Consider the following 20,206-nt stretch of genomic DNA (forward strand, 5'->3'; position numbering starts at 1 on the left):
TTACACATAATGTTATTTAATTTCAACTTCACGAAATTCTACTGTATTAATATCTATCTTATTGCGACAATACAACTAAATATTTCGGTTTATTAAGTTAATACCGACTAAAGGACGCTTTCGTGTCTCGTTATACGCGCCCGCGGAGCCCTCCTCTGATTGGCTGAGCGTGTCCCATGCGTGTTGTGGTAAACAAAATCCGAGGTGCGTGTGCATGCGTAGTGGTGGTAATGGAGGATAGTGTTGTACTCACGGGGGCTTAGTTAGCAAGCTGCCTTTTCTCTGCTGTGTTCTCAGCCTCCGTTTCAACCGATTACGTGTTTTTTACGACACAGAGGACAACTCCCGAGGCGACCGAGAGCAGGTGGTGAGTATTTGCGTGTCGAGGTCGATTCTCGGCTGAATGTTAACTTGTTAACTCTCGATGCTAATCCGGTTGCGATGCTGGCCGGAACTGCTCTGCAGCTGGGTCGGGTGCAGGCTATTTCCTGACATGTACACCGTTTGACTTGGTGAACGGTAGTTTCACTGTTTGTGTTGTCTGCTTAACTCAAACAACCGTTCGACGACGCTTTTACGAGTGCGGGCGTTGTAATGCTCATTTTGTCATTTGAACTTTTAAGACGAAATAAATACTAGAGCTGATTCAAGTTTGCTAACAGTGGCACTGAACGAATGGGCTGGATGGGATGTAACCAAGCTATGGTGGAAGCTGCGGTCCAGAGAATAGCCTAATTCTTACGTGGTGTTAACGTGGACTGTTGTTAATTTATTTGTCGCTGGCTGTTTGTTTTTTGTTTTTCGTTCCCTTTAGACTGCAAGTTTAGACTTAAAGCCCACTCCATTAGAATACGTTGTCAAGTGCCACGGACGCCAAACTTGACAACCGGACAAGCTAATGCTAATGTCACGTTACGTGCTCGTTCCACATAGATATGTACACATAGATGCCGCCTCCGCCGCTTCTGTCCATTGGAACGATGCGTCAACTCGGCCGCCATCTTGGGCAGGGGAGGCAAAGGTCTATCAAAATCATCGTTATTCACTGAATTATCAACCCCGATTTTAATGCCTTTCGGTTTATTTTCAATTACAGACATATATATGATACAATATAGATTGGTTAAATTAAAAATGTAGACAGTGAGAAGCTATATTATATTTAAAATATTTGTTTGCATATCAAAACAAAATTATATATTATAATAAAAATATAACAACAATAGTAATAATAACGTTAGCAATACGATTAGTAATAACAGTAATAATACCATATGCATTATTGTTATTGTCAGTAATAATAATAATACATAATTTATGATATACTAATCAAAGTAAATTAAAATAAGATACACTTACAGTTTTCTTATACTTACATAAGCTAGTGTTAAGCTAGTTTAATTTAGGTTAGCTTAATAGATACATTTAAATAAACAGTTAAATAATATAAAACATCTTCTTACTTGTGAATTGGTATTCCCCGTTGCTTGGTTTTGGTGTTTCTTTCACAGAAACATCTGTAAGCGGCACAAAAGTCTGTCATTGTAGTCAGTCAGATGCACTGACAGCAGTCTGACTGGGTCTGATCGTTGGTCAGAAACCCCTGCGCAAGATGGTGGCTGTGTTGACGTGTCTGACAAGCCTGAATGCCTCATCTATGTGTATATGTCTACACTCGTTCTTGCAGTGGCTCTTGTCTGACTGAGATAAGGTTAGCAAGCTGTGCTAGAGGAGTGAGGCCAAATTAAAGAGATGGGTTTTGACCAATCAGGGGCTTTTGTAGCTTTTCTCGGCACTGTCCGGACTAGGTTCTTCCACACCACAGTGAGAAAACAAAACTTATGAACGTGACACACTATTAAGAGTATAATACTAGTGGTGAGTGTGATCTAATTTACAAAGGCAGAAATGTTTAGCAACGTAGCTCAATTTAAGATATGGCTAATAGGGGTGATTCTAGGGGCAGAGCTTTAGGGATGCTTTAATGTCAAACTACTGTGTCACAAAGCTACCTTTGGTTGAAAAGGAATTGCATTTAAATGAAGATGAGGTAGGAACAATAAGTGCAAACCAAACTTCAAGATACGAAGGTCGATGATGATAGACAACCCTGCTTAAGAGACAACATCATGTATTATTATTATGTCACTCAGCAGTTATTTTTTTGAACAGCACTAGGTGTGCAGGGCAAATGATTTAATTCCTTTAAAGGTGTTTGTCTTAATGTAGATGGTATATTTTGTTTAAAATTGCACTGTATCAAAGCATCACATTTTAAAATCGCAATTTCCCTACATTCAATGTCCAGGGGCTGCCACTGAGTTGGGAGATGGCATCCGATGCGGTTTCCCCAAACCGTGGTTCCAAGGGGATCATGACTTTTTACCCCACTGTTGAGGAATTCAAGGATTTCAGCCGCTACGTTGCATATATAGAGTCACAGGGAGCCCACAGAGCAGGCCTGGCTAAAGTAAGTATGAATAAAGTGTATGTTTTCACAGAGCACATTCACCTGTAGGATCCTATTTATTATAAGACAAAAAATAGTCAACAAATATAAAATTAACCCATAACCACTGCTTTATTTCCCCCATTTAAATTGTTCAAACAAATTTAAGGCCATATGTCAGAATGCTTTTGTCTCAATAATAACCTGGAAGCCAGTCTGAACTTCCTGCCCACAGTATTTTTAAATATAACAACAATAATAGTAATAACAATAACATTAATAAGACGATTAGTAACAACAGTAACAATAACATATGTGTTATTGTTATTGTCAGTAATAGTCTGAACTTCCTGCCCACAGTATTTTTGCAGGGGAAAGTTGGTCTGGAGTTGCTCCAACATGATAATGCCCTGTCAAAGATTTCCTGAGCCAAGCAAATCTTCATGGCTTTTTTTATGCTGTGATGGACAGAAGAATAACATTTGACATTATCATACACATCGTCTGAGTGCTGTTGAGTTGCATTTGTTTACAACAGAATGGCTCTGGTTGGTTGTTGGACTATCCTATTATGTGCAGAGCTATTGTTTTTCTCTGTGCCGGTTCAAACATGACTGATGAAGAAAACCAGGGGCATGTTGCCAAACTCGTTCTCTGATAATAATTAAGTCTGGCTACGCCAGGAAAGGTAAATTATCTAAGAAGAAAAAGATCACTCATTGTCCGCTCTCACTCTCTAAGATTGTTCCGCCGAAGGAATGGAAGCCTAGAAGTTCGTATGACAACATAGACGACCTGGTGATACCTGCACCCATTCAGCAGGTGGTGACGGGCCAATCAGGCCTTTTCACACAGTACAACATGCAGAAGAAGTCCATGACTGTCAGAGAGTTTCGCAAGATTGCCAACAGTGACAAGTAAGACACGTGCATAAATAAAAGCCTTTTATGTTTGTTCTGTTTTAATACCATCCAGCGAATGTCTTATTCTCATGCTGTTGTTTTTTGGCGCTGGTACTGCTAACTGTTCACTGTTAAAACCTTTCTTTATAGATTCTGCAGTCCACATTATGATGACTTCGAAGAGCTTGAAAGGAAGTACTGGAAGAATGTGACATTTAACCCTCCCATATACGGAGCAGATGTAAACGGATCCTTATATGATCCAGTGAGTTGATGTTCCTTGAATCTTGTTAACAGTGAATATTTATTGATACTGGCAAACTGTGTAACTGTTGTCTTAAAAGAACGTTAATAACCTCTGAACGACCACTCCAAGTCTTGTCTGTTAATTATTATTCTCTGTACTTGTTGCAGGATATCAAAGAGTGGAATATTTGTCACCTCAACACCATTTTGGACACTGTGGAATGTGAGAGTGGCATCACTATTGAGGGTGTTAACACACCCTACTTGTATTTTGGTATGTGGAAGACCACCTTTGCATGGCACACTGAGGACATGGATCTCTACAGTATCAATTACTTGCATTTTGGAGAACCCAAATCATGGTAAAGACACCTGCAAATACCTTGGTTCAAATGCATAGATGAAGCATAAAATGATTCTGCATACTTCGTACATAGTGACAGTTAATTCATGTGGCTGTTTGCAGGTACTGTGTTCCTCCAGAGCACGGGAAAAGACTTGAACGTCTGGCTAAAGGTGAGAATCACTGGGATATTTTCTGTAGATATACGTTGCTTACTGTATATTTAAGTATTATGTTGTCTATTACTTTGCAGCATAATTAATTTCTATCTGTTCTCTCTTCTAGGGTTCTTTCCTGGCAGTGCTCAAAACTGTGAGGCTTTTCTAAGGCACAAGATGACTCTTATCTCTCCTTCAGTACTGAAGAAATATGGCATTCCCTTTGAAAAGGTATTTATTCATTTATGTTTTCAACAATAACTAAATGTGTGACATGCAGCTTTTTAACTGTTTTTATCTCTCCCTAAGATCACTCAGGAGGCTGGTCAGTTCATGATCACTTTCCCCTATGCCTATCATGCTGGGTTCAACCACGGCTTCAACTGTGCAGAATCCACCAACTTTGCTACAGAGAGATGGATTGAGTACGGCAAGCAGGCTGTTTTGGTGAGGACCACCAATGTCTAGGGATACATACGTGTATTAAGATAAACATGGAACGTTGTTACCGTAATACATTGTGGTCGTATTTGTGCCTTCTCACTCACTAGTGTTCATGCCGTAAAGACATGGTGAAAATCTCCATGGACGTATTTGTGAGGAAATTCCAGCCAGATCGTTACGAGCAGTGGCTGGCAGGGCGAGATGTGGTACCCATCGACCACTCACGGCCCACCCCGGAGGCTAAGGAGTTCCTGGATGAGTCCTTTAATGACATCACCAGCAGCAATAACAGTGGCTTCATGGAGAGCAGTGGAGAGGATGGAGAGCGGAAGAGGTGGGTCATGTACTGCAGAGAAGCATGTCTGAGAATTAGTTCTTTTTTTTTTTTTTTTTTAATTGTTTATCTAGTGTCATTTGAAGTCCTGTTTGCCCACACATCACATGGCCTCCACAGTGTTTGTTCTATGCTTTGGATGGGCTCTTCCAAGCCAGGTGTTGTTTGTAGATTAACTTTGTTATCAAAGTCTATTCTTGATGTTCATTAATGGTTTGCACCTTTGGGTGAACCCTCTAAGTTTGCTCTTGCAAAGTCTTTCCTTTTTAGTAGACTTTAGTCCTGCTGCTGTAACATTGAAAGAATTCTGAGATCATCCATGTTTTGTCTTACCTGGATGTCTTTTTGTGTCCCTCACATTATTATTTTTTTCTCTGAATGTACCAGACCGTTAATGTGGCCTCTCCCAATGTTCTCTCTGGTGGGTTTTCACCAGATTGCACTTGCTTTGAGAGCTCATTGAACACATGTTGTGGTTTCATAACAACTGTTTCCATACGCAAATGGGAGACTTAAAATCAGCTCCTGAACTTCTGCTCACCTGTCTGATGAAGAATATCACACAGGAACAGGGCTCTGTGGGTAATACAACTACAACTGTCCTACTACATTTATAAAACTGGAGAGTGCATACGTTTAAAGAAGACGGCTAACACTACAATTTGTCATTGTCCAAATATGTATGTATAATATATATGTGTATTTATTGAGTATAATGAGAAGATGAAGTTAAGGGGCTCATTTTACACATATAACAGAATTCCTTGAGTGCCCCCAACACGTTTGGTTTCGGTAAACTAGTTAATTTGACTTCCAAACACAGATTTGATTTGTAATTTGGAACAATTCTATGTTTTGCAGCTGTCGTGTAAAGTAGTGCATATCAGAAAGAGACATTGCAAAAAGGCAGAGTTGCAAATTCTGTTAAATCCCGAAAATTGACTATACAGTACAATTTACTAAGTGCTACTTAACATTTGACTGAGAATCTAAATCATTCATTCATTAATTTTTCTGTGATCACTTGTCCTTGGGAGAGTTGCTGCGTTTAAATAGCAGGTGCCTGACTCACAGAACACAGACACAGAGTTGTTTGGAGAATAGCTTTTTGTGTCAGTATCATAATAGTTTTTTTTTAACCTGTTGTTATTATGTTATTTGTTGTACTTTTGTTTTTGAAAGGTGGCTTGTTTCATTTTAATTTAGTTTAGATGCGATGCTGATCTTTCATGTTGTCTATTGTCAGTACTAAACAGAGGATCGAGACCAAGAGGCACCGGGTTTGTCTGGAGGTGCCTGAAGAGGTCGTTCCCAAGGATGAAGATGATGATGATGATGTGGAGCTGTATGGAAAGCGCCCCAGGCTAAGTCTAATACCTCCGCGTACAATAGCACAAGATGGAAGGAGAAATAAAGGTATGATGAACACCATTTTACCGCTTTCCCATTTTCAACAATTTATTGTATTGTATCGATATTAAATAAAGTGTATATTTTTTTCTCCTGATTTCATTTGCAGGCCCACCAAAGCTGGTTGTCACACCAACCAAGCTCACTTTAATGGATCCATTTCACAGGGGCTTGAACCAAAGTAGCATCGATGGAAGCCGTCCGCCTCATTATACCAAGACTCGTGCACCCGCAATCTCATCTCAGGCTAAGCCCAGAAACGGTCACCTGTCGGTTTCAGGGTCACCTACATGGACAGAAGTTACAGCTCAACCCGCCCGCAAAATGGGGGTGGCCAGCCTGCTTTTCCACAAGACTCTGAGTCCAAAAGACGCGTTACAAGTCCAGAGTTATAATCTAGAAAAGCAGCGACAGCCTCACACGCAGCTACAGGTGCACAGCTACGCCAGAGAGCACCAGCCACGTCATCTCCTGCACAAGACCTGTACACTGTCGCACACGCGGGTTCAGCCCTTATCACAGACACCGAGCTGTGAGACAACGGAGCCAAAGGCAGAACCTAAAAACGTTCTTACCAAAGTAGCACAGGATGAACCAGAAGCACAGACATCTGTGGTGCAGGACCAAGCGGAGAGCAAGCCCAAAATGTCATTACCCACCATTGAAGATCAAGCTGAAACAGTGAAGGCTGAAGTCAAGTGCGCTGTGAAGTCTGTTGCACCTCAGAGTGAAACGCAACCCACAACACAAGACTTGATCAAAGTGAACATAGAGACTTCCAAGAACAGCAAACGAAAGGTCTGTGTTTTTGCTTTCACGTCACAAAAAGATTTGCACACAGTGAATTGCTGTGCTCGGTGCATGTTTGAACGCTGGTTACCTTGTTTGTTACGGTGCATGCGTTGTGTTCTTTGTTAACAGCAAATCATGCAAAGCAGCTTTTAGTCACATCCTTACCATAACACGGAAGCTGTTTCTAGAAAACATGTTTGACGTACTCTGAACCCTGAACTCTTGATGGAAAGTCAACACACACTGATCATTTATCTTTAAAGGGTGCTGCAGCCCCAGTGTATGTTCCTGGTGAAAAATAACCAAAATAGTGAATGCTATTACGTTTTATTCACCTCATCATTTAGTAAACTTTATTCTATAGATTAAGTATTTCATTATTTTATTCATCTGGAACCTGACAGGACAAAAGAGACAAAAATTGAAAATATATCAAATAAACACAGGTTATTTATAGACGTGTACTGTAGCCAGTAAAAATGATTTTGATGACACGCTGCAGTAAGTTAAAATAGTTTGTACACTTTTAGACTCGCTCGACTGCGTTTTACTTAAAAAATGGTTAAAATAAGGACATATGCAGCTTGTACTCAAGAACTGTCGCATTTTATCATCTCTAACCACAACACAATCAGTCTCAATATGAAATATTGTCTTAATCTCCAGTCGGCCATTATAAAATTAGATAAAATAATCCTCTAATTTATTACACAGTGGGAAAACCATCAGTGCTTCATCAGTGCAGCCAAGCGCAGCATGAGAAATTAAATGTCGGTGTGTTGAGTCTGACACAAACATCTTTTATTTAACAGTGATTACTTGGTCTCAGATGTTTCAGTGCTGATAGTTACGGCTCACCCCTTCCTCTGTTAAATTTGACTGATGTGTGTGTGTCTGTCCTCACATTGATTGCAGAATATAAAATTGATAATATTTAGGAAACCTTGGGTAACAAACTAACATCCTAGAAGGATTTTGAACAGCAGCACAATGTTGTTAGTGGGGTTGAGGGGAGGGAAGGGGCCTGTGTGGGTCATCCCACAGATAGTTGATCAGTTTGGTTGCTACATGTCTCAGTAACATCCACATGAATGTCAGGTCCAAAGGTTTCCCAGCCGAACATTGAATTGTCACAAGATGATCAATGTTGTTATTATTCAGAAACGACTGCAAGAACCTTTGGTGGCTCTGTACTGGGGCTTTTCCTTGCATGATGTTTGCATACTAATCTCTAAAACCTTTGCATCCATCACTAATCCTACTCACAAAACAGTTGATGGTGATTCTGCTGGCAGAGTATACAAATATTACACACAAATCTGCCATAAATGTTCACTGTTATTCATCCTATTTAAACTACAGTGTAACCAATGTCCCCTTGCGGATAATGGCATTGTCATCCTGAAAGACACCATTCCTGTCAGTGAACCAAAGCTCGATGAGAAGAAGGTGATTCCTCAGAATCATCACGTAAGTAGCTGCTGCCTGTGACCAAATTCTCTAAGCTGTAGTTGGACCTGACATTACTGGGGAAATTGCAAAACCAGTACAGAGCTCCCAATATGCCTCGTAGAAACCAATGTTCTCTGTTGTTCATTGCAACAGGTACAATATACTGTTGTTCCTCTTTTGAATTTCTGCCTTGTTATACGTGTCTTGCACCAGCAGGTGTCAGAAGAGCAGTCGTATTGCAAGTCAGTGGTGGATACGCAGCAGCAAGAAGCACAGCTCTGTAAGCTGCCTCGCCATCACCCTCTGATCAGAGAGCTGTACAGTGATGATGGTATGTACTTCACTGGAAGCACTTAGTAGCACGTGGTGTCAGTTCAGCAAGCACTGCATTTACTTCTACCTACATACGCTTTCTTTTTTTTTAATGTATTAACTATTGACTGCTATAATGTTTATGTGTCAGAAAGGTGGTGTTTAGTCTGTATGATCATTCTGGAGGATGTAGTCTGTGGTGCTGTTACACTGGATTGAATTAAACAAGTGTTTCTGTTATGTACCCCAGGAATAAATTAAACGATCATCTTATCTCACTACAAACCACAGCCTCCAAAATAAAAACACATTTAAATCAAGAACTCTGTTATTCTGAATAAATCCTGAAAACCATAACCTCCATGAAGCTCAGATTTATTACAGGACTGTTAGATTAGATTTGTTTTTCAAGTGCCTGTGTTTTTTATCAGCTTATAATGATGCTTTAATTACCCCGTGTCTTTGTTTCTCTAATTTCTCTAACGCAGTCTTCTAATCGTCTTTCATTCACTTAACTCTCACCATCTGATCTACAGATGTGTATACCGACGTGGAGATCGAACAAGAGGAGAAGGAAGAGTGGGCAAAGCCGCTAACCCAGCTGTGGCAGTCTCGGCCATATAATCCTCAGGCAGAGAGGGAATACAACAAAAGCATGGGTCAGCAAGCCCCCTACTGCTGCATCTGCCTGCTCTTCCATACTTACCACCAAGTAAGAGTCAACTTTCACTTCTGCAGCTGGTTGTATTACTCGTTTGTCTTGTTTAATCCTTAATCAATGCTGACAGCGTTATCTAGTGTTCAAACATCAGGAGATAACATCAGGAGTTTACATTACTAAGAAGAGGTGGATGGGTTCATGGAGGCATAGGGGTTATTTTTAATAGATAAACCAATACAGTCGCTGCTCAGCCATGTCGGAAAGGAGAAGGAAACATTACACATAGTGGGCACCATGGTTGACGTCCTCTCTGAAAGTACAAGGAGAAGTGATTAAAAGTTTCTTTGTGACCCCATGCAGGCATCTATTCTGTCATCACTTCCATATGTTAAAAAAAGCTCGTATGTGTTGCTGACAGAGTAGTTACATATAACTTTCAAATGAATTGAACGTGTTAAGTTCTGTATCTACTCTCAGTACACGAATACTGAGTTTCATGAATTAAATTCTCCACAATAATTGTAGTGAAGTGTAATTAATTATGGATTGAACCCAGTTTTGTTTTGTTTTTGTTTTTCCGGTCACCTCTGAGTACTGGACCGGATTGTCCTCAAATAAATCTCCACACTAAAACGTTAACACACGTTCAATCTTTGCTTTCCTTCAAGTCCGAGTCCAATAGTGGGAGTTCCAGTGTAATGCTGGTGAACCGTCCAGGGGGTCGTCAGTGGTCCAAGCCGCTCATCCCTGAGATGTGTTTCAACACCCAGTCCAGTAAGACAAACGACGGCGACGAGGGACAGCTGTCCAACCCTCACGTAGCAGAGGACGGGACCAGCCGGCTGGTCAGCTGTGCTCAGTGCTGCGTGCGTGTGCATACAAGTAAGTCTCTTTTCTCCATATGAAAAATATGGGAGATTTTATTATCATCATTTGTTCTTTGGGAAACCACCACTCACTGCTTATTTGTTAAAACTCCTGTAATAAAGCAGCTATAGCTAAAGGCCACAAACAGACTGTGGATGACTACACACACGACTCTAGGGCACAGTAAATACTTGAGCCAGTACACAGAAAGCTGCTGCTCGCAGATCTAAATAAATATTTCTGCCAAATGAAGCGCTGATAATTAAGTCAAAATTCAGCTGAAGGCTTTCCCCTGCTTGACTCGTGTTTCTTAAAAACTGTTTTCAGTGGCACTAACTTGAAATCGAAAAACAACTTTCCAATTTCTCCTGCCTTACAACCCAAATAAACAAGGTTTTGAAACGTCGTCTGTGAGAAGTGAACGTGGTTCTGTTTCTGTTCCTGTTTAGGTTGCTATGGTGTGTCTGGGGATGAGGCAGAGCTGGACGACTGGCTCTGTGCCCGCTGTGAGGCTGATGCCGTCACTGAGGTTCGTTCATTTGGCTTAACTACCTGGTAGTAGTTATTTCATACTTATGACCTAAAAACCCACAAATAAAAACAGGCAGCTCTGCATCATACGATTATCATACGTCATCCTCAGTCAGTTTTTATTGTAGTTTAATCCAAAATGGCCACAGATTTTTACCACACTTACGCAAGCTTGGTTTCCATTTCACCACTTCCTCTCTGTCGAACAGTGAGAGTGTTCTCACCCTGTGTTTGTTATTCTTTGGGGAATTCTTTTTTCCACCTTTGTTGGTATAATGCATCTTTAAAGTCCCTTTGCTTTCAGTATTCGAGTGAGGTCAGAGCAATACAACGATCTGTGGCCGATATTTACTGTAGCACGAACCCCTTTCACCACCAGTGGGCAATGTTCCACTTTATAGCTTGTTTAGACACATGATGGGACCTTTGATTTCATGTGGGTTCAGCTTTCACTTAAATCTCTGGCTTCAATTGATTCGTAACAGACATATTTAGAAGAGCACATTACATTTCAGTAACTGGTTAACTGTAAACCCTGTTCTCCAGACAAGGCTCTTCTGTGACAAACGCACAAGTGAACTTTGGTCTGAAACTCAGTTATTTCCTCACAAATCAGACTGCTTTTAAGAGATTAGTATTTTATTTATTTTTATTTTTTTACCAAGACAGTTTTTAGATATTTAGTTATGTAACGGCAAAGCATAATGTTAATAAAGTTATTATTATTATTGTTTGTATCTATAATGTACCCATTCATTTGCCACTTTATTGGATACACTGAAAATCAAGCCATCCTTATGGCTTTGCATTTCCAATTTGCAGTTGTGCGCTTGTTAAACTATTAGCAAATATTAGCTTGCCGGTGTTCTCATGGCTGGTGTTACCACTTGAGTTGTTGGGTGTATTGTGTACACAACTTCACAGCAAGAGAAAATGTTTTTTTTCTTTCCAGCTGTATTCACTCCCTGCTAGTGTCCTTGCTTATCCAGTTGGTTTTTGTTTATTTATTAGTGCCACTGGTTCACTTATTTGGAGCGTTGTATGTCAGAAGTGAGCTGTTCCCGATGGCTGCTCCACCAGATGCACAATGGGTCTGGGAGGAACAAAGGATCAGCAGTAAATTACGCTCCATACAGCTGATATACAACCTTGTTATCCAGTATCCAGAGATACATTTGTCCCCAGTCTGAGCTATAAATAAAACACAATATAGTTTAGATACAAGACGATACACAATAACACATTGATTTATGTTTCCTCCTCTAGGACTGCTGTCTGTGTTCTCTAAGAGGTGGAGCTCTGCAGAGAGCCAACAATGACAAGTAAGTAGCAGCAGCGGCTCCCATTGTTGAGCAAAACACAATTATGACTGAACATTTTAGACCAAGTAGTGCAGCACGCACTAAGAGAGTGAAGTTCAAGTGCCTCGACACATTCTTTATGCTCATGGGATGTTCAAGATGTAAAATGTTGAAACATTTGATCTTGTATCTTAAATTTAAATTCTTAGAGGCCACGGGCATAATATTTCAAAAAGAACTCAGGATGGATTTGTGTTTACAAAACAAAGCAGGTGTAAGTGAGTTGAACTGGCTCTGACACAGCCCCCTACTCTGACTGTTCCTCCGGTCGATTACTGCTGAACCCCGTCTGCTGGGTCAAGATAAACAAAATGTTCAGATACAAATATTTACACACGTAGAATATGTGTTTTTTCAAAGGGATTATTACAAGCCCCTGGCCTGCACTCGGTGTCAGTTTAAATAACAGGAAATGCCTATAAATAGAAACATTTCTGTGTCTAACACCATTGGTGGCGTGTGTGGCTTCTTATTATTGTGGGCTTCCAGTGAAACCTGTGAGATGCAGTTGAAAGCTTGAAGCAACAAGTAAAGTGACCTTAAATCAGGAATAATTTTTGTCAAAATACTGCTTTGAGAATGAAGAATTTCACGATTTAGTGGTTACGCTGCATCTCTAGATTTCATCATTTGAGAACTTGAGATAAAGTATATGTATCCAGGCACGCGGGCATGATGCAATGCCATCGACTTATTTTTTAAACTTAAAATACCATGTAAGGTCTAGCAGGAAATCCACCCGTGTTGCCTCTTTTAGCTCCAGCTGCATTCATTTGTGACTCATGGTTTTCACTGGCGCGCCTCCAAATCCTCATTGTGTGACGTTATGTCCGTAAAACGTTAAGAAAGAGACAGACCACTAGCATGTGTTACTGACAGAGCTGACTGTTAATTACATACAGTAGATTATACTCAGTGTTAATCAATTAAAATGTCCGTCAGAATACAGACCCTTTGATGGATCAACAGCTCCCAATATTTAGCTTTTTTTACATTGTGGTGATGTTTATTTGTAGTGTTCAGAGTTGACTTCATGTTTCTCTCAGGTGGGTTCATGTGCTGTGTGCCATCACTGTGCTGGAAGCTCGCTTTGTCAACATCACTGAGCGGAGCCCCATTGACCTTTCTGCCATCCCGCTGCCACGGTTCAGATTGGTGAGTCAGAGCGGTTAGTGTTGTAGTGTGGTTTGTAATGACTTTGGTGCTTTAGGTAACTGGAACTCTAAGGAACAATGTAGGTACGTGGGTATTTCCTGTCACCATGTCATAGTCCCGAAATGAAACTCTACTTGCCCAGCCGCTTATTTCTTAATGCCCATGTTGCTTAACTTTTTGTGTCATTGGGATGTGTGTGTCTATTAATTTATTGTTATGACGCAAGTCCTGTTGTCCCATTCACGGCTTTGATTCTTGATAATTCTCGATAAAATCTCTTTTGGTTCCCACACAAGCTGAACTGGTGTGGCGCCTTTTGGCTGTTGAAAATTCTCACTTCCCGTTCTGGGGCCTGTTTGTTTCTGTTAACCACAGAATATCGATGTAAAATGGAGACGTGACTTTCTGTCCACATGTGATTGTACTGATTCAGCTAACCTTTTGTCATAACATTGCAATACCACTGAAGTTTTTGAATCCTTCAGATGTTACTGCTGCTCTGCATATGACTGGAAGCCAATCATAATCCCTCTCCAACCTACTGCAGATCTCACCCATATCCCGAAACAAACCCATAACCGAAGCCACATACATGACCACATATCCCAGACATAACTAACACATACTGCAATGACAAGGATTATTATTATTGTTGTTGTTGTTGTTATTAGAATTATTATACCTCTGTGACTTACAAGTTTATTTGCTCATTTATTTTCTGGACTCTTTTTGATATCATCCTTATCATTAATACGTTTCACCTGCATTAGAAGGTGGCAGGTTAAAGGTTAGAAATTACACACAGACACATAGATAGAGGGTCTGGTGTTCTACTATTATCAGCACAAGCTCTGTAACTATCATTATAACTATCTATTATAACATGTCACTGTTTTCATAATTATCTGTGTAACAATGCAACTATGAATATCAGCTGTTATACTCACTCACTACACACACACGCTCACACAAACACACACACGACCATGAATATTGGTATTCTTTTTATTTATTTTTTGTCTGTCCACTGTATTGTTATTGTCTCATTGCGCAATTAAAAAAATAAAATAAAATCATCAGCGGATGCTGAAAGTAGACAAATAAAAACCTGATCAAACAGAAGTAGAATTATACTTGAGCATACATAATTCAAGAAATAAATCATTTGTTCATAATTGTGAGACGCAAAAGTAAGTGAGCCGTTGGTGTGACCCGACCCTGGTGGAGATGCAGCCAAACGGACGCAAACAAGGACTTTACCACCCCCGTGTTTCACACACGGTATCAGGTTCTTATGCTGGAGTACAGTGTTTATCAGTCTCTGCCTGTAGATTTTTTGGATTCTAACTCTTAACAGATGGTTTTATAACTTTTTCCAGCCAGATGAGCAACACCAACATCTTTTATGAGCTCCTCACAAAAGCTTTGTTGTCTGTGCCATCGTGCACTTTACAAACATGTGTTTTAAAGAGCAGACTGCAACAAATACCTTACTTAAAAATCTGGCCTCATATGAACTCATAGATATGAACTCTCATGAATAGATATGAAATAGTGCCTCATCTTTCTGTTTAAACAAATATGCAAGTGTAATATTTCTGTCTCATTTGATCCACTGGGTTCTTTTTGTCTACTTCCAAGACTTGTGTGAAAATCCGTTGGTGTTTCGAGTAGTTTTTATGCAGAAATGTTAAATATTGGAGGATGTAAGGAGCACTATGCATGACCTTCATCTCAAAGGATCTTCAAAGATCTCCTGAATACGTTCTGTTATGTTCCAGCTGGTGCCGGGGTCTGCCCTGTCTTTATTTTAACCTTCCTAATGTGTGTTGTTTCCCCTCTCCTCATTTCCTTCCCCTGTATTTCCTTTAGTTTAACCTTGTGTCTTTATCATGCCAACAGAAGTGTGCGTACTGCAGGAAACGGATGAAGAGGGAGGTGAAAGGTTGCTGTGTCCAGTGCTCCCATGGGCGTTGCTCCACGGCATTTCACCCCACTTGTGCTCAGGCAGCCGGTATTCTCATGCACCCAGACGACTGGCCATTCATAGTCTTCATCACCTGCCACAGACACCGGGCGCCCGTCATGCCCGAGGTAATCCAGTGGAATCACAGTCAGGCCGGTGGAAATAAACGAGGGCAAAATGGTCACATGATTTCTGATCTTCTGAGGGTTTATTTATATTTTGGTGTTAAGTAGAGCATTTCTTGTGAGAGGAATGAACGGGCCGAACTCATTTGTAACTTGTTGACTAAATGATCTCAGCTTAGATCATTTAGTTGGAAGAGTAACTGATAATGCTGCAGTGAATAATTTCTATGCAAACACTTTCTCTTGTGAACTGGAAGGCATGTTGTGGAAAAAAAGAGTCAAGTTCATTCTAACCTCAGAGTGTCTTTGTTTACCAAAAGACAGCACCTCCCTTTAATGCTATTCTTTTATTTTGTTGACTTTCATGTCATTTAAATTAACTTTCCTTCCGTGAATTCAGTAGACCACATCCACACATCCACAGGTAATGTTTGGTCGATGTCAATATCCAGCTCTTGGTGTTCACCAGCAGTTAGTTAAATATTTTTTTTTTCTTATAAAACTTGCTGCGCTGTGGTTGATGACAGTGTAAAACATTCTGAATCTGCCTTGCTGTTTGAATTCCTGTCACATATTAATTCAAAGTCTTTCCATGTCAGAAGATAATGAATGCCTTTATCTTACCTCTATTCATGCGTTTAAATGCTTCCGCATGTTTGGCACACACAAACCTGTGTGTGCATGGCATGATGAAAATAGTGTCACAGGAATCTTTTTGTTTAAATGGCAACAACTAAAATAGTTACCCACATGATCCACTGGGCCAGTGAAATTGCTCAGGCTTTGTGTAGTGATTGAAAGAAGGGTCACGGTCGGTAGTTTTTACCTGAGCACAATGGAGTTGTATTTGATAAGAAGGATTTGATAAGTTGAAGGACTATCCAAACACGTGCTGGGGTATTTCTTTTCTTTGCATAGTTTGAAACGCGCCTCTTAATGAACTCCAAATGACTTGTTGTCAGCCTCGTATAGTTTTAAGAATTAATTTAATCCAGGCTATGTGCTCCCACCATTACACGTAATCTAATGTCCCATTAATATGTCAGTATCCACTCAGTATATGAAGAAGGGTTCTTATTAACATACTTTTATATTCATTATATAATGAGTTCTGTCACTAGCAGCTAAAATGTACCTTTCAAACCTTATATCACGGCCACATTGATGCAATTTCTCTCCTTTAGCGCAACAAGGCTTCCATGCGGGAGTTATCAGTGGGCCAGAAGGTGATCTGTAAATACAAAAATGGACGCTACTACCACAGCGACGTGGTGGAGCTGACCACAGCTACGTTCTACGAAGTGGTGTTTGACGACGGGTCATACAGCGACAACCTCTTCCCTGAGGACATTGAGGTTAACATTCATTGAGCTATTATAGTGAATACGTGATCAACCTACTTAGAGACATGAGACATAGATGATATTGCATCCTGTTCACTTTCCTTATCGGGATTTCCTTGTCGACTTGAGACTCAGCTGTTTGCTTTGGTGTGTTTGCAGAACCGTGACTGTGTCCGCCACGGCCCGCCCTCTAAAGGTGAGGCCGTTCAAGTGCGATGGACAGATGGGCTGATATACGGAGCCAAGTTTGTGGCATTACACTCCATCCCTATGTACCTGGTAAATATTTATTTTGTTTTCTTGTTGCCTCTCCTCTTGCTCAGCCCTGATATCAACAAACTGGTTAAACACTGTTCAAACCGCATGACGTATTGTTCGTCCACTGCAGTGTCTCTGTTTTGAGTGTGGTAAGAAGTATGATCATTATGATACTTGATAATCAATTTGAAACTTTATTCTCCCCATCAGGAAATTCTTTTTGTTTTCCCAAACTGTACATTACAGTTTAAAAGTCTGACTAATCTTAAGAAATGAGTAGGAGCCACGTCATAGATGAGACACAGCTGCCTCTACTATCTTATGTTGTCTCATGTTATGTAGTTGTGTTATGGCACAACTGCCTGCATAGTGTTTATTGAAAACCATTAAGCACCTACTACGTGCTTGTGTGTGTTGGTTCAGGTGGAGTTTGAGGATGGATCTCAAATCACAGTGAAGAGGGAAGACATCTACACTCTAGACGAGGATCTGCCCAAACGAGTCAAGTCACGAATGGTAAATTAAAATCTGAGAAAATGTCTAATGACATCTGAGTGCTCTGACATTTCACCAATAGATTAAGACCCACCTGAAGCACTATTGCACGTTTGTTAACCCTGTACCCGACGTGTCGTGTTCTTTTTCCTCAGTCGGTGGCGTCAGACATGCGCTTTGAGCTCTTCACACAGAGCGAAGTCAAACAGAACTCCAAAAGGCAACGGGTCATCAACTCTCGATACAGAGAGGACTACATCGAACCTGTCATCTACCGAGCCATCATGGAGTGACGTTCATTTCTTTTCAACGCTTTCCACTTCATCAGATGTCATCAAATCACCGCAGAGAGCTCCGGGTCTTTATTTCCTGGTCTCTGCTTCTGGCTCTAGGAACGACCCCCCTCCTCCTGTTCTTCCACGGCCTGTCAGGCTCCATATTTCTAAACTACGGCTGGGACTTTAAATGACTTTTGTGCGCATTGAATAATATTCTTTCAGCTTTCCCATTACTCTCTGTAGCTCATATTTTCTTCCTCAAATTCATTCTTATTTTTTCCTTTCTCTCAGGAAGAAGCCATCAGTGAATTAATGTGTCTCAAAAAGACTGTTTTCTTTTTCAGTAACACCATGATGACGAGCTATCACATGTGCACCACCTACAATGGACAGTTTTTCTAGTAATATTTGTCTATAAATGGACGTTCACTTTTCACTTAACGCAATTATTTCAATAATTTATCACGGTGATATTTTGCCATGAGGATCATTTGGAGAAAGCGTTAAAATGAAGCATAACTGAGTCCACTGGTAGAGTTGAACTGTTCACATTGAGCCAACAAGCTAGAGAACATCCTTTGGTTCATCGATTTGACAAAGAATTATGTTGCAACATGAAATAATCTGTCAATATCACTTCTTTTTAACAAATCTTTTTAATGGTACTTTTCACATCATGCATTGCATTACATGATTAGGAAGTGTGTTGTAGTTCACCTGTATGGATGGATTTCATCGTGCAACTACTGTGAAGATAGAAGACATGTTTTATAGGCCCAAGCCTTACATTTCCAAGGGCCAAGCGCAGCTTTGGGGTTCCCTTGGTTGATTATATCTATTGTAATTAATGTTATTATTACACTTTATTTATGCGAGTGCGTTATGTTTGAGAGCAAACCTATTTTTGTCATGTCCTTTTCACAATCTGTCGAAAACCTCAGATGTATTTATATTTATTATATAGATAGGTTTTCAGACATGCTGTTTAAATTCAGAAGCTCGCTTTTCCTTTTTGCAGCAGTTGGAAGGTGACAATGATCTGGCTCACTCATTGTTCGATATTTAGCATTTTCTAGACTCCTGGCTTCAACAAAGCTTAGATTATTTTGTGTTTTTGGTAAAAAAAAAAAAGCTAGCTCTAGAGACCCCTAAAATGTTTAAAAGAAAAAACAAACAAACAAAAAAACACAATTTCAGGATTGTCGAGTCCTTTGTACCTGCTTTAAAAGTAGTCTTGTGTATAGTATCCTGAAAAGCCGCTGGCTTCTCAGTAGGAGGAGGCGTGCAGTTACCTTTTAGCTGTGCCCATTTCATGGCTGAAGTTGTCCATTTGGTTTCTCTTGCATCTGTCTACAAGGCAGCATTAAATCTGTTCACTCTTTGTAAACATCGACTGTTTGAGTAAAGTTTTGGCTAAGAAAGAGAACCTGGTTTCATTTTCTTTCTTAAACAGCAGATTAAAGCGCTTGGATTAGATGGAGTCCTATGCACTTTCTTTTGTCCTGGTTTTGAACGTTTCACCCAGGGGGCCTGCCGCTGTGCCAAAGCGGGGTGAGTCTTGTGAAGTGGAAGATCGTGGTTGCTGGTGATGGATGGTTGTAGGATTTAGAAATCTCTGCACACTTTGAACTGTATGAACTCCAGACTGTTGGATGTGTCACATTTACTGCTTCATAATTCAGTTTTGCTGTGGTGAAGACTTACAGAAGTATTATTTAAACTTAATTGACAGAGTATGTTTATAGTTACCTAGGGCATTATAACAAGCAGACTTCAGCTTGAAGATTTACACCAATAAGCCACAACATTAAAACCACTGACAGGAGAAGTAATTAACATAAGAAAAAAAAAAACACGATGCAATGTTCTGCTGGGAAATGTGGACACCAGACACCCCCCACCCGATAGCAACGACACTCCTTGATGCAACAAGGAGGAGTTTAGAAACAAGTCTCTTCCCTCACAATGTCCGTGTTCATTCTCATTCTCACAGCTGTTTTGGAGGCACAAGGGAGACCTACACAATATTGGGAAGGCGGTCATAATGTTATGGAACTGTCAGGAGGCAGAGCTTTCGGTTTTATTGCCGGCCATTCATTCGCATCAGACACCAGAACACAGCTGGCTTTGTCGACGTGATGAGAAGTTTCCCATCCATGCTGCTCAATTATCTGTCCACAACAACATATCATCATTTTTAATACGCCTTTCATTTAGCTGGAGCCCGTAAAAAGAGTGGAATGTCTTCTCACCGCAGCTGTCTGTCACTCACTCTACAGATATATTAGTCCGCCTGAGGGAGGGAGGGAGGGAGGTGGAGCTGA

General features: G+C 40.4%; 1 protein-coding gene across 4 annotated transcripts; it reads left to right on the forward strand.

Moving 5' to 3' along the window:
* The first annotated feature begins 199 nt into the window (after positions 1 to 199).
* kdm4ab (lysine (K)-specific demethylase 4A, genome duplicate b) lies at positions 200 to 19,303 on the forward strand. 4 transcript variants are annotated; one of them, XM_047589655.1, is made up of 23 exons: positions 200 to 367; positions 2,309 to 2,470; positions 3,191 to 3,366; positions 3,502 to 3,616; positions 3,766 to 3,959; positions 4,064 to 4,113; positions 4,226 to 4,329; positions 4,408 to 4,545; positions 4,650 to 4,876; positions 6,123 to 6,292; positions 6,396 to 7,084; positions 8,441 to 8,548; positions 8,744 to 8,861; positions 9,379 to 9,554; positions 10,172 to 10,385; positions 10,820 to 10,899; positions 12,168 to 12,223; positions 13,309 to 13,417; positions 15,320 to 15,511; positions 16,693 to 16,863; positions 17,011 to 17,130; positions 17,533 to 17,625; positions 17,760 to 19,303. In XM_047589655.1, the coding sequence occupies exons 2-23, from the start codon at positions 2,330 to 2,332 to the stop codon at positions 17,895 to 17,897; spliced, it is 3,579 nt and encodes a 1,192-aa protein (XP_047445611.1). In that variant the 5' UTR covers positions 200 to 367; positions 2,309 to 2,329; the 3' UTR covers positions 17,898 to 19,303. The 4 variants fall into 4 exon arrangements, with proteins under 4 accessions (XP_047445611.1, XP_047445612.1, XP_047445613.1 ...); XM_047589656.1 differs by having other exon boundaries at positions 8,747 to 8,861; XM_047589657.1 differs by lacking the exon at positions 8,441 to 8,548.
* The last annotated feature ends 903 nt before the right edge of the window (positions 19,304 to 20,206 follow it).

Source organism: Mugil cephalus, chromosome 7 (genome assembly GCF_022458985.1).
Source record: "Mugil cephalus isolate CIBA_MC_2020 chromosome 7, CIBA_Mcephalus_1.1, whole genome shotgun sequence".
NCBI classification, from domain to species: Eukaryota; Metazoa; Chordata; class Actinopteri; order Mugiliformes; family Mugilidae; genus Mugil; species Mugil cephalus.

What these genes read in the sequence shown, in the direction of transcription:
- kdm4ab (XM_047589655.1), top strand. Translation starts at nt 2,330, where the DNA reads ATGGCATCCGATGCGGTTTCCCCAAACCGTGGTTCCAAGGGGATCATG. An exon ending in ACGGATCCTTATATGATCCA is followed by an intron (nt 3,617 to 3,765) that starts GTGAGTTGATGT and finishes TACTTGTTGCAG; the next exon opens with GATATCAAAGAGTGGAATAT. An exon ending in ATGGCATTCCCTTTGAAAAG is followed by an intron (nt 4,330 to 4,407) that starts GTATTTATTCAT and finishes TCTCTCCCTAAG; the next exon opens with ATCACTCAGGAGGCTGGTCA.